Source organism: Scyliorhinus canicula, chromosome 8 (genome assembly GCF_902713615.1).
Source record: "Scyliorhinus canicula chromosome 8, sScyCan1.1, whole genome shotgun sequence".
In the NCBI taxonomy this organism is placed as follows: domain Eukaryota; kingdom Metazoa; phylum Chordata; class Chondrichthyes; order Carcharhiniformes; family Scyliorhinidae; genus Scyliorhinus; species Scyliorhinus canicula.
Window position 1 is genome coordinate 153,648,847 of NC_052153.1, and position 14,178 is coordinate 153,663,024.

Genomic DNA, 14,178 nt, shown 5'->3' on the forward strand with positions numbered 1-14,178 from the left:
CTGGACAGGAAACGTCCTTAAATTGGCCACTACGGACCCCAATTGGGGCAAGGGTAGGGCATCCCCTCTAAGGCCTTTCTAGCCCCAGCATAACATCACTGCGAGTCTGGGGCATGCAGGAACCCAGAGGCAATCCTATTCTTTCAAATTCACTAAAAACCACTAGCAGGGAGGCAGGAAATTCAGGCCAATGTTGTGTTTCTTTGTTCATTCCTTATTGAGGTTCATGCTAGTGTCCAGTGTGGTACACACCACTCTATGAGCCATGGCTGAACTTGCAGGCTCAGCCAGCCCACTCTTCCATACATTGTAAAAGACATTGTCGGAGATCATTCTTCAATTATGGGGATAATTGAGATGTTGGTGAACTCAAAGCCATGCAAGGACATGTCTAGTAAATACCCCGAGGTACACGGACACATTTAAACAGTACTGATTATGCCCTTTTTTTTCTTCTTTTTAAAATAAATTTAGAGTACCCAATTCATTTTTTCCAATTAAGGGGAAATTTAGCATGGCCAATCCACCTACCCTGTACATAGACACATAGAATTTACAATGCAGAAGGAGGCCCATCGAGTCTGCACCGGCTCCTGGAAAGAGCACCCTACCCAAGGTTAACACCTCCACCCTATCCCCACAACCCAGATACCCCACCCAACACTAAGGGCAATCTTGGACACCAAGGGCAATTTATCATGTCCAATCCACCTAACCTGCACATCTTTGGACTGTGGGAGTAAACCGGAGCACCCGTAGGAAACCCACGCACACACGGGGAGGATGTGCAGACTCCGCACAGACAGTGACCCAAGCCGGAAGCGAACCTGGGACCCTGGAGCTGTGAAGCAATTGTGCTATCCACAATGCTACCGTGCTGCCCATCTTAGGGTTGTGAGAGCAAAACCGACGCAAACACGGGGAGAATGTGCAAACTCCACACAGACAATGACCCAGAGCCGGGATCAAACCTGGGACCTCGGCGCCATGAAGCAGCAATGCTAACCACTGCGCCGTGTTGTCCTTTCACACTGCCCGTTAAGCCCCTCTTACCTTGACTGACAGCTCCCACCACACCTCCACTCCCCCACACCCAGGACATCGGCCCTTCCAACATCACTCCTCAATGCCCCTGATTCCACCCTCTGTTCCCCTCCTGGATCCCTCTTCCAGTCCTCCAGGTCCTTGACCCCACTCCACCAGCGCCACCCATCTCCCTCACTGCTGACTTACCCTTGCCTGTTCCAAAGTTTATTTAAACTTTAAATAAATGTGAACTAGGTGGCATGAGATTCTGCTGTGCTGCTGACTTTATCTTGAAGGCAGGACATAATTTAAAAAAGGTTTCATGCTAATAAGTATGAATTGTATGCAAACGTATTACAAATCAGAGCCCTCCGCAGGCTGGTGCGAGGCACAACATGTAACTGACTTTATCTCTGCCTCTCAACCCATGATTGGAAAATTGAAATTTTGCCAAATCAAATCCCCCCACTCGCCAAGTTTCCCACTTTTTGGGACTCCATTAAAATCCCCCAAGCGTTTGAGAAATATGTGAATAGGGCGTGTTCCAAATCTTGATTATCTCTTTGATTATAGCTACCCGGTAGAAGTACACTGGATAATAATCTGGAACAAAATTAACAGTCATTCAATGTAAATTAATTAAGGAAAATCAGCATGCATTTGTGAAAGACACATTGTGTTTAAATCATTTGATTGAGTTTATCGAATGAAATAAAAAGAGAGAATCAGGGGTAATGCGGTTGATGTGGCGTACATGGATTTCCAAAAGGTTTTTGATAAAGTGCCACCCATCAGGTTTGCCAGCAAAGGTGAAGCCCATAGAATAAAAAGGGTAAGAAGCAGAGTGTGGTGCAGAATGGTTTCCAAATGGAGGAAAATATATAGTGGGGTTCCCCGGATTGGTATTCTGACCCCTGCGTTTCTTGATATATACTAATGACTGAGACCGGTGTATCCGACACAATTTCAAAATTTTTAGATTACTCAAAATTTGAAGTATTACTAACTGTGTGGAGGATAGAGATAAACATTCGAGAGGTGCAGGGCAGGTTGAGAAAGTGGTTAAAATAGAAAAAGGGGTCTTAAGCTTTATAAATAAAGACAAAGAGTGCAAAGCAAGGACGCTTTGGTGGACCTTCACTGGTTTGTTCTCAGCTGGAGCTTGTGTCCTATTCTGTGCACCATACGCAAGGGCATTAGAGAGTGGGAAAAATATTCACAGGAATGATTTCAGGGATGAGGAACTCAGTTACATGTTTATTAAGAGATGAACTATGTGGAAAGGCAAGGAAATGGGACTAGCTGAGTGACTCCTGCAGGGAGCTGGCACTGACACAATGGGCTGAAGGATCCCATCTGTGCTGTAGCCATCCTCTGATGCAACGGGATAAATACTGCTTTTACCCAATTTACTATTCATAAAAATGGAGAGTATACACAAATGTTGCACAGGAGTGATGTTGTCAATCCGTTTTAGTACCTTCACAACTCAAAGAACCAAATTAACTTACAATGCTATAGCACAGGCAAGTTCTATTTGGTATTGCTTTAATTAATAGCCAAGACTGAAGAGTTCTATCAATTGATGGTGGCACAGTTGTGGTACTGCTGCCTCACAGTGCCAGGGACTTGGGTTCAATTCTGGCCTTGGTTAACCGTTTGTGTGGAGTTTGCACTTTATCCCAGTAACTGCTCCAGATTCCTCCCACAGTCCAAAGATGTGTGGTTTAGGTGGATTGGCCATGCTAAATTGCCGCTTAGTGTCCAAAAGGTTAGGTGGGGTTACTGCGTTATGGGGATGGGTGGGGGAGGCGTGGGCCTAGGTAGGGTGTTCTTTCCAAGGGTAGGTGCAGACTCGATGGGCCAAATGGCCTCCTTCTGCACTGTAGGGATTCTATGAACTACAGTATTTTTCGTAGGCATGCTTAGATTGACAACACATTACAAAAATAATATGTTTTCCTCAATAAAGGAAAGGGGAAGGGGAAAGGGACTGCCATCGATAACCACCTTCGTGAAGACGGACCAGAAGAATGCAGAGTTCAAATCCATAGCCCTACCAAGCCACCTTTGGTTTTGGGTATCTCTAGTGTATTTTGTGGGTAATATAAGGGTTAATTGTGTTAAATAAATATTGCTAAATTTGAACTTGTGTTTGTGGTTTGTTCTCCTCGTTAATAAAGACACCTCGGTGAAACCTTTGAGTAAGCAAACTGGTCGAAAGTATCTGAGGTTTTACAGATACAACACCACTCACTTAACCTATATCTTTAAAATTAATTATTCGGATGTGGACATCACAGACAGGGGCAGCATTTATTGACCATCCCTAATTGCCCTTGCAAAGGAGGTGGTGAGCTGCCTCTTTTGTAGCCTCCAGAAATTCAACTTACATTCCCACCTAGTTTTGTATCGTTGACAGACTTTGATACATTACTTGCTCTCGGCTGGAATTCTCTGGCTGTTTGCTGTCAGCAGGATTCTCTGGTCCTGCCAGCAATGCACCCCCATCCACGGGTTTCCTGCTGGCATGCTGTTGCCCAAATGGGAATTCTCATTGACAGCGGCGGGAACAGAGAATCCCACTTGCCAGCGAACAGCACGCCGCCTCCCACCACCAAGAAACACGAAGCTGGGAGGCCAGAGAACCTAGTCCCTCTTCATTTAAAGAGTTAATACAGATTGTAAATAGCGGAGGTTTCTGATCCTCGCAGCACTCTCCCAGTCCTAGCCTGTCAACTGCAAATACTGTTTATTCCTACTCTTTCTATATATTGACTAATCCTCGATTCATACTAATATACAGTATTACCTTTTTTCTCTTTATTCTTTCATGGGATGTGGCTATCACTGGCAAAGCCAGGATTTGATGCCCAACCAGAACTGCCCTTGAACTGAGTGGCTTGTTCAGCCATGAGTCACATTAATCACGTTACTGTGGGTCTGCAGTCATATGTACACCAGACCAGGTAAGGATGACAGATTTCCTTCCGTAAAGGATATTATTGAACCAAATGGGTTTTTACAATTGATGTTAATTGCCGTGGTCACCATTATGGAGATCAGCTTTACATTCCAAACTTAAGGAATTTAAATTCCACCAGCTGCCATGATTTGAATTCATATCCTAGGGCATTAACTGGGGCTTCTGGATTACAAACCCAGTGACAATACCACCACACCATTGTGTCTCCTTATCTTGCATATTAACCTTTAGTGGTACACCTAATTGAATGTTCTTTGGAAATCTAAGTATGCTACATCTACTGGGATTCCTTTATCTATCCTCCTTGTTACTGGTTTTAAAACTCTTATAAATTTGTCAAACTTGACTTCCCTTTCGTTGAACCACATTTTCCATGTCTGATCATATTGTGATTTTCTAAGTGGATTGTTGAGATGTTCTTAATAATAGATTCAATGGTTGCAATATAGTCGCAGAAATCTCTGGGTTTCTTATTTCCATTACTGCATTCCGAAATAGATTTTAATTTGCTTTGTCATCTAAAGTTTTGATAAAAGCTTTTCAGTAAAACAATGGCAAGAAATATAGAGAGCAACCAGAATGTGTGATCTTCCTATAAGTTTCAATGAGTCATCTGCTCGGAGAGAAAATGATCAATGCGATAACAGACACAATTTGCAGCAATCAATGAGTCGAAGAGGCCAAGGAAAATGCATCAATATCCAATTTGATGTTACATCTTGAAATATTTTCTCTGTATTGTAAGCGAGGGCAACACCTTTTTTAAAATAAGCTATTTGTCCCAGTTTTTCCTAATTGAGCTTCCTGCACCATTCATGGGCAAGGACAGCAGGACTGCCCTTAGTTCTTTGCAATACAATTCTTAAGCAGCCTATTAGAATGCCAGTTGCAGAGCCAAGAGGGCCAGTCCCCAGCTAATTATCCTACCTTCGCAGTGTGGCAGCCCCAGCATTCACTTGCTGATTTCTCACAAGAATAGAGCAGCAACCAGGAACTCAACTGTGGCTGAATTCCCTGATTTGGTACATCAATTCACTCCACCTCTGTGCCAAGTTCAACTCAGCAGCCAGCCCACACCATTTCTGAGATAGTTTGCCCAGTTATGCTGGTCAACACTTGACCCATTTACCTCAATGCATTTTCACCAACACAGCAGAGGATTAGCATGTTAAGAATTTTTCTGCTGGTGTTATTTCAGGACCATTTTGTGGTGTGGGGCTCAACAATACCAACAAACAACCAAATAAGGTTTGAAAGCAGCGCCGTGCTTAGTTAGCAGATACCAACCACAAAGTGGCAGGGCTTTAATAATTACCCTCAGTGCCTGGATTCTAGCTGTCAGTTCCTGGAAAGCATACGTGACCGATTAGCTGTGGACTGGAGAGTCACTGAGTTTGAATACAATGCCTGCTGATCTCACTGTTCAGCCTTGAACATGGCCACTGGGAAAGATACAGAGCTTGTCAGCTTTCCATGGAAGAATACAGTAAAATGAACTGCTGCTTTAAAATCCTGCTCACCTCCACACCAGCTGAAGCATCAAACACTGCCACTGCTCCATCAAGTACACGTAAGGAGCGTTCAACTTCAACTGTGAAATCCACGTGACCTGACAAAAGTGAAAATTCACTAAAGTGAGATTTAGTTTAGGGGCAAAGGGCATGATTCACTGAGCACATGAACATTAACTGAACTGAGGTGGCGGGAGAGCAAAAGAAATGTACATGATTCTTTTATTTTTAAAAGTATCAGCTGACCCCCTTTCAATAGATCCCCTTTCACTGCTCCCTCAGAGCTGAAATTCATAAGGTACAAATCTTTAAATGTGCTTTAGAACTTTAGTGTGCCTGCAATCTCCACTATCTGCACTCCAAATTAACCTCAAATCTGTGAGTAACTGACTGCATTGATATATGATTTGTTTCCATTTCTTCTGTTTTGCAGTGAAGTTCCAATTACCAGTTTCCATTTTCCACCAGCAGTCATTATATGGCGCTCTCTCAGATATCTAAATGAGGCAGATTGAACAGAATCATTTTCACCCTGCAAAGGAAATCATTCCTTTTTTATCCCAGAAAAATTGCACTTCATTCAGCTTATACATTTACAATTAGCAAACGTGTCAGGCACTAGTGTGTCCTTCATTTATATAACGCCTTTCACTATTGCAGGCCATCTCAACGTTCTCCATGGTAAGTAACGTTGTTAAGTGCAGTCACTGTTGAAGAATGGTTCAGTGTCACATTGACTTTAAAATGGTGCCTACTAGATGGATAGTATTAGCATAGATAGAGGACTAGTTAGCTAACAAATGGGTCATTTTCAGGTTGGCAAGGTGTAATGAGTGGAATGCCACAGAGATCCACTGGGGTCTCAAACTATTTTTTTTAAACAAACAATTTCATTGAGGTATTTTAGGCTTATAGAAAAAGTGACATTGTACAGTACAAAAAAAAGGCAAGACACAAATTAAACATAATGCAAACCACGGCTCTGTTCACGCACGGACCTGCCTCAATATCCCCCTACTCTACTCTACTCTAGCTCTAGCTCTCTCTCTCTCTCTCTCCCCCCCCCCCCCCCCCCCCCCCCCTCCTGCTGACGCTTACTCCTCTCCGAAGAAGTCAATAAATGACTGCCACCTTCGGGCAAACCCAAGTAACGAACCTCTCAAGGCGAACTTGACTTTCTCTAGGCCAAGAAAGCTTGCCATGTCTGATAGCCATACCTCAGCCCTCTGGGGTTTTGAGTCCCTCCATGCTAACAATATTCGTCGCCGGGCTACCAGGGAAGCAAAGGACAGAATGTCGGCCTCTCTCTCTTCCTGGACTCCCGGGTCCTCCGAAACCCCAAAGATTGCCACCTCTGGGCTCATTACCACCCCAGTTTTCAATACCCAGGACATGACATCTGCGAGCCCCTGCCAATACCCCCTGAGTTTAGGGCTTGACCAGAACATGTGTACATGGTTAGCCGGCCCTCCTGCGCATCTAGCACACTTGTCCTCCAGCCCGAAGAATTTGCTCATCCGGGCCACCATCATGTGGGCCCGGTGCACGACCTTAAACTGGATCAGGCTGAGCCTGGCGCATGTTGCGGTAGTGTTTACTCTGCTCAGGGCTTCTGCCCAGACACCGTCCTCCATCTCTCTCTCCCCCCAACCCCCCCCGAGCTCCTCTGCCCACTTAAGCTTCAGGTCCTTGATCTGCGTATCCTCAGCTCCCATTAGCTCCTTGTAGACGTCTGAGACTCTACCCTCTCCCCGAGAAACTACCCTGTCCTGCCTCCCCTTCGGCGGGAGACGTGAGAAGGACGGCACCAGTCTGCGTACAAAATCCCGCACCTGGAAGTATCTAAAGTTGTTCCCTCTCGCCAGCCCAAACTTCTCCTCCAGCGCCCTCATGCTCGGAAAGCTCCCTTCCAGGAACAGATCCCCCATTCTCACAATCCCCGCCCTCCTCCACAGGTGATACCCCCCGTCCATGTTCCCCGGGGCAAATCGGTGGTTGCCGCAGATTGGGGTCCACACCGATGCTCCTACCTCCCCTACATGCCTCCTCCACTGGCTCCAGAACCAAAGAGCCGCCGCCACTATCGGGCTGGTGGAGTACCGTGCCAGTGGAAGCGGCAGAGGCGCCGTGACCAGGACTGCTAAGCTCGTGCCCCTGCACGAAGCAGCCTCCATTCGCTGTCAAACTATTTATAATCTATACCAATAACTTGGATAATGGTATTCAATGTATAGTTATTAAATAGTTGCTGGTGACACAGATATAGGTAGGAAAATAAATTGTAAAGAGGACATAAAGAATACGATCTACTGGCCGCGCCACGCCTTATTCACCCACGACCGGTAGATGCCAGGAGAGGCCTCTTCCAGGATCTACCAGGCTCACCACGCTTCGTGATATCTAATGGGATCTCGCGAAACGTCGCAAACTGAATCCTGCCAATTGTGGGCGGGATCAGTATTTGGAAAATCTGCATATTAGAGTCAGTGGCTAGTTTCACTTTGACATGCAGCCTGCCTGATCTAACAATAATAATCTTTTTATTGTCACAAGTAGGCTTACATTAACACTGCAATAAAGTTACTATGAAAAGCCACTAGTGGCCACACTCCGGCACCTGTTTGGGTACTCAGAGGGAAAATTCTGAATGTCCAAATTATCTAATGGCACATCTTTCGGAACTTGTGGGAGGAAACCCGGAGGAAACCAGCGCAGACACGGGGAGAACATGCAGACTCCGCACAGACAGTGATCCAAGCCGGGAATCGAACCTGGGACCCTGGCGCTGTGAAGCCATAGTGCTAACCACTATGCTACCGTGCTACCCGAGGCGTTGGGATCTAACCCTTTTACCTCGGAGCCATTAAGCAGGAAGCGTTTAGTACTGGTCCCCAGAAATGGGGATCAGACGGAACGGCATTTGAGGTGGGGCCCCAAGGGATCGTAGGCCCCCAGGTGGTTGCCATCTGGGCAGGGTGACACCTTTGCACTGCTGGTGCCACCCAGATACCTTGGAACTGCCAAGGTGGCACTGCAAGGCTGGCAGGACCGAGGGCATAAGGGGGCCGAGGGGGCGTCACAGTGGTTAGCACTGCTGTCTCACGACACTGAGGACCCGGGATCGATCCTGGCCCCGGGTCACTGTCATGTGGAGTTTGCACATTCTTTGTGTCCACGGGGGCTTCCTCTGGGCGCTCCGGTTTCCTATCACAAGTCCCGAGAGACGTGCCTGTTAGGTGAATTAGACATTCTGAATTCTCCCTCAGTGCACCTGAACAGGCGCCAGAGTGTGGTGACAAGGGGATTTTCACAGTAACTTCATTATAGTGTTAGTGAAATTCTACTTGTGACACTATTAAAGATTATTATCTTATGAGGAAAGATTGGAACAGACTGGGTCTGTATCCACTGGTGTTTAAAAGAATCAGAAGCAATCTTATTGAAACATACAAGATCCTGAGGGGATTTGACAGGGTAGATGCTGAGAGGATGTTTCCTAGAACTAGGGGGCACAGTTTAAAAATAAATGAGGAAAAATATTCTTTCCAGAGGGTTCACATGTCTGTGCGATTCTTCCTCAGAGAGGAGTAAAGGTAGGGTTATTGAATATTAAGGCTGAATTAGGTCGACTAACAAGAAAGTCAAGGATATGGGGGTAGAAAGAAAAGTGTAGTTATCAAATGGTGGAGCAGGCTCGAGGGCCCACAAATGGCCCACTCCAGCTCCTAATTCGTATGTTCGTACATTCAATGAGTTAACAAATCTCAGTTCCATGTATACGGCAGAACCATCACAAAGTAGCTGTTCTCCCACCTTCTTTCCCCAAAATATCTCAGTCTGAAGACAACGTCCCTATAAAACCACCTTACACAAAACTGCATTCTGTCCAACAAGCATAGAACATAGAACATAGAACAGTACAGCACAGAACAGGCCCTTCGGCCCTCAATGTTGTGCCGAGCCATGATCACCCTACTCAAACCCACGTATCCACCCTATACCCGTAACCCAACAACCCCCCCCCCCCTTAACCTTACTTTTATTAGGACACTACGGGCAATTTAGCATGGCCAATCCACCTAACCCGCACATCTTTTTGGACTGTGGGAGGAAACCGGAGCACCCGGAGGAAACCCACGCACACGGGGGAGGACGTGCAGACTCCACACAGACAGTGACCCAGCCGGGAATCGAACCAGGGACCCTGGAGCTGTGAAGCATTTATGCTAACCACCATGCTACCCTGCTGCCCATATTACATTTTATATTTGTGACAGTAATATTATCGAAATCCTGAGTTTAGGTATATATTTGTTGTAGCAATATTGTTAAAAAAAACTAGGTTACGTTTTCCAGATTGTGCATCTGCTCAAGCTATAATTAAGGAGTCTTAAAAGGTGAGGTCATGATTGCTTCTAACCATTTACTTGTTTACATATAGAGGGCTAATTAAATATTGTTATGCTTGCTGGAGATTCCTGGAGTAGTTAATTTATAAGGGGCTGTATTTAGTCCTAGATAAAGTCATGTGACATCTTAGTGGAACACAGATGATGCAATTAATGGGAAAAGCCAGGTCTGTCTATAGTTTTTCAGTTTGCCGTAGGATTTAAGTCTGACAAATGCTGCTAGGTTGAACAGAACTGTACTGATTCTGCTCCTGAAAGGGTCTCTCTCCCAAGTCTCTACACAACTAAGCAAGTAAGCTGTTTGTTAACTTTATTTCTAAGTGGCATTTGAACTGTATTGGGGTGCTTAATTGGAGTCAGTAGCAGGTATAGATAGTAAGTTTAAGTTTTTCTTTTTGTCTAAGAACTGTTTAACTGATAATTGTAGAGCCATTTAATTTGATGTTGATGTGGTTAATTCTGTGTTTAAATTAAAGTTTGGTTTTAACATAAAAGATACCTATTGGTCAGAGTCATCACTACCGGGGTGAAGTATCCATTCCTCACATTTTTATAAATTGAAATAAATTGTTTAGGGTTCTCGCCCGGTATCCTAACAAATGTTGGGGTCTGGTCCAGTATCCTAACAACAGAGTTTGGAAGATGGTTGTAAAACTAGAGGAAGTTACATTTTCACCTTCAGTATATTTGGCTATATAAACATCGACAGCTGAACGGTTAACTTTCCTCAAATGTTTGCTCCAGATTTTAAAATATTGCACAATTATGTGTCACAAAAGTGGGCATTTCAAAAAGTGTACATTAAACTAAAATGTGAAAAGTGCATGAATTAAAGAGGGCTTACTTCACAATAATCTCCAAAGAAACATAGCACATCTTTTACTGTGGGCGAATTCTGATGAACTCAGACACAAGTAATTTCCACGCTGCTGCTTTCAATCTCTCAATGGTACTTCAGTGGAGCTGCACAACACTGGGATAAAAGGCCATTTCCAGCAATCTTCCACTCAGGTTACGTGGAAAGCTCAGGGAATTCCCATCAGGAAATTCTACCCACAATTCATTTAGCCACAAGTATCAGATATTTGGATTAAGATTTTTAAGTGCACCCAATAAAAATAACTAGTTTGTGGCTATTTACCAAGGTCCAGTTAATGTTGTTTAAACAAGAAAACAAAATAATCAAAAATATACAAAATACCTCTTTTACATGAAATCTTGCCCCTGGGGAGACGAAGATGAATATTCCAGGAAATTTTATGGTTGAAGCTGGATTCTGATCCAAGCACAGCTAAGCACAAGGTTACTTACTAGGTTAGTTACAAATGGAATTGTCTACTCGGACGAGATTGGGCTCTCAATTGGAATGCAGTTCTTAGAGTTGAGGGTATTTCAAATGCAAAATCTGAATATCTGTGGCTGTTTAAAACAATCTGAATCACAATTTACCAGTATTTTGAAATATTATTGAGTATTAATCTATTAAGAACCAAACTCTCTGTTTTTATATGGAGCCAGTGACTCAATCTCATGTGGTTGAGTGTCCCAATGTGCACTTGCCTACCTGGTGTATCTATTAAGTTGATCCGATGGGTTTTCCAGTCGAATGTGACAGCAGCTGACTGGATGGTAATCCCACGCTCGCGTTCCTGTGCCATGAAGTCAGTCACTGTGTCGCCATCATCAACATCTAAGAAAAAGCAGAAGATTCTGTGTTGTGGTGTTTTCATAATGGAACCTAATTTGCAATTACATTATAGCAGATGTAATATGAAATCTCATCGAACTCCATAAAGTTTCTTTAAAAATCCTACAATGTTTCGTACTGGAGAGTTACAGTGCTGCAGCAGACTACCAGAACTGCAGGCCATGAGCGCATACCCATATTCCAATTTCACTGACTTTCTAAGTTTAATCATGCTGTTAGAGGAGAGATGCTGTGGACAGATGTTAGTAAAGTGGAGGAGAAGTCACCTGAGGAACTCTACACTTTTTCACAGCTGCTTTACTGCAACATGAGCAACAGCCTAGAATCATGTCACCCGACCGTTCGTGTCAGAAAGTTTACCCAAAAAGGACGCAAATAAGATATCACGAATCCTGAGCTTCTACACAGCAAGATCTGGACAACGTTCAGGCTTGGGCTGGTTAGTAGCAAGTAACATTAGTACCATAGAAATAGCAGGCAAGGATAATTTCCAACAGGAGACATTCTAACTACTTTCTCCTGACATTGAATGGCGTTACCATTGCCGATTCCCAACTATCAACATTCTCAGTGTTACCACTGAGCAGAAACTTAACTGGACATGCCATAATTAGGCTCCAAGAGCCAGTCAGAGGCTGGAAGTTCTGCAGTGAGAAATCCACCTCGTGTCTCCCTAAAGTTTATCCACACAAATCAAGAGTTTGGTGGAATGCTCTCCATTTACCCGGAGGAGTGCAGCGCCAATAACGCTCAACTCAATATGAACAGGACAAAGCACGCACTTGATTAGCATCCTATCCACCATCTCAACATTCACTCACTCCACCACTGACTCACAATGGCAGCAATGTGTACCAACTGTAAGATGCACTGCAGCAACTAGTCAAAACTCTTTGGACAGCACCTTCAAAACCCACGACCTCTAAACAATTAAGAAAAACAAGAGCAGCAGATGCATGGGATCAGCACCACTGAAATTTTCTTTCCAAGTCACACACCATCCTAACTAATAATAATCTTTATTGTCACAAGTAGGCTTACATTAACACTGCAATGAAGTTACTATGAAAAGCCCCTAGTCGCCACATTCCGGCGCCTGTTCAGGTACATGGAGAGAGAATTCAGAATGTCCGAATTTTCTTTCGGGACTTGTGGGAGGAAACCGGAGCACCCGGAGGAAACCCACGCAGACACGAGGAGAACATGCAGACTCCGCACAGACAGTGACCCAAGCCGGGAATCGAACCTGGGACCCTGGCGTTGTAAAGCCATAGTGCTAACCACTATGCTGCCATGCTGCCCGGTAGCACACAACTTGGATAACTTGGATAACTCCATAATTTGGAAACATATCACCGATCCTTCACTGTTGCTCGGTCAAAATCCTGGAACTCCCTCCCAAACAGCACTGTATTTGCTACTACACTCCAGTGACTGAAGCAGTTCAAGATGACAGCTCACCACCACCTTCTGAAGGTTAATTTGGGATGGGCAATAAATGCTGGTCCTGCCAGTAACGCTTAAAAACTAGATATAATTTAATCCTCATTTTCATTCATACTTCTCCTGGAACTAAGTCTTTAATCAGACCTTCGCGGCTAATGTTGTACACTGTTCTAGCCCGTGATTATAAATCATTAGCTTAGATTAGATATTATAGTGTATCTGACATCATAGAATTTTCACATTTAATAAAGTCGAGTCAGCAATCCATTTATTTGCTTTTTCTTCCTAAAGCGCTGATTCCTTTGCTGAGCAGTTTTATGAAGACTATTCGTCTCCAGTGTCTTGTTCAAATCAATATTATTAATCTGTTCGCTTTGGCATTAAGTATTGACTGATTATTTTATTGATGGTTGGGTGGGACAAACACAGACAAGCCCAATCTTGTCCTTACATGACAACTGCATGTGTTTATGCCCATTGAAGATGGCTAGACCGTGGAGAGAACCATAAATCTTAATCTATCGTCCCACTCCATTCCACCCCTCTCTAAATCAACGAACTTAAGGCTAATTCCAACACCACCTTGGCTGTGATGTAATAATTCAGCACTGACTGAGCATTGAATCTTCCCTGTTTGCACAACTTCACTACTCATTGGATAGTCTGAGTTAACTGTCAGGGCAGTTCAGCACAAAATCATTACATTCAGGAGGTAAAGCATCTCCAAGCATTCTTTCCAGAATTCCTCACTTTCAACACCTTGGGCGGGATTCTCCGACCCACCCCCGCCGGGCCAGAGAATCGCCGGGGGGGGTGGCGTAAATCCCGCCCCGCCGCCGGCTGTGGATTCTCCGGCTGGGGCGGGAATCGCATCGCGCCATTGGCAGCGGCCGCCCCGGCGATTCTCCGCCACGTGATGGGCTTAGTGGCCGCCCGTATTCATCAGGTCCCGCCAGCGTAAATCAAACCAAGTCCGTACCGGCAGGACCTGGCTCTGTGGGTCTGGGGGGGGGGAATTCTGGCCCCGGGGGGGGGGGGGGGGGGGGGGGGGGGGGGGGGGGGGGGGGGGGGGGGGGGGGGGGGGGGGGGGGG

The 14,178-nt window shown here is 44.9% G+C and overlaps 2 protein-coding genes across 3 annotated transcripts in view; one reads left to right on the forward strand and one right to left on the reverse strand.

Annotated features, from left to right (window-relative positions):
• gfm2 (GTP dependent ribosome recycling factor mitochondrial 2) overlaps positions 1-11,618 on the reverse strand; it is a 68,306-nt gene extending 56,688 nt beyond the window's left edge. The window contains exons 1-2 of one of the 2 annotated variants that reach the window (XM_038805479.1): positions 11,497-11,618; positions 5,533-5,621 (exon numbers count right to left, since the gene is read on the reverse strand). In XM_038805479.1, the coding sequence (XP_038661407.1) occupies positions 5,533-5,621; positions 11,497-11,590 (183 nt within the window). In that variant the 5' untranslated portion in view covers positions 11,591-11,618. Of the gene's footprint in view, positions 1-5,327; positions 5,455-5,532; positions 5,622-11,496 lie in introns of those variants that run through there. The other variant, XM_038805480.1, reaches the window with a different exon arrangement.
• The window catches only part of LOC119969930 (ribosome biogenesis protein NSA2 homolog), a 25,505-nt gene continuing 22,915 nt past the window's right edge, over positions 11,589-14,178 (forward strand). Inside the window, exon 1 of the mRNA XM_038803898.1 lies at positions 11,589-11,697. Within this exon, the coding sequence (XP_038659826.1) occupies positions 11,589-11,697 (109 nt within the window). The remainder of the gene's footprint in view (positions 11,698-14,178) is intronic.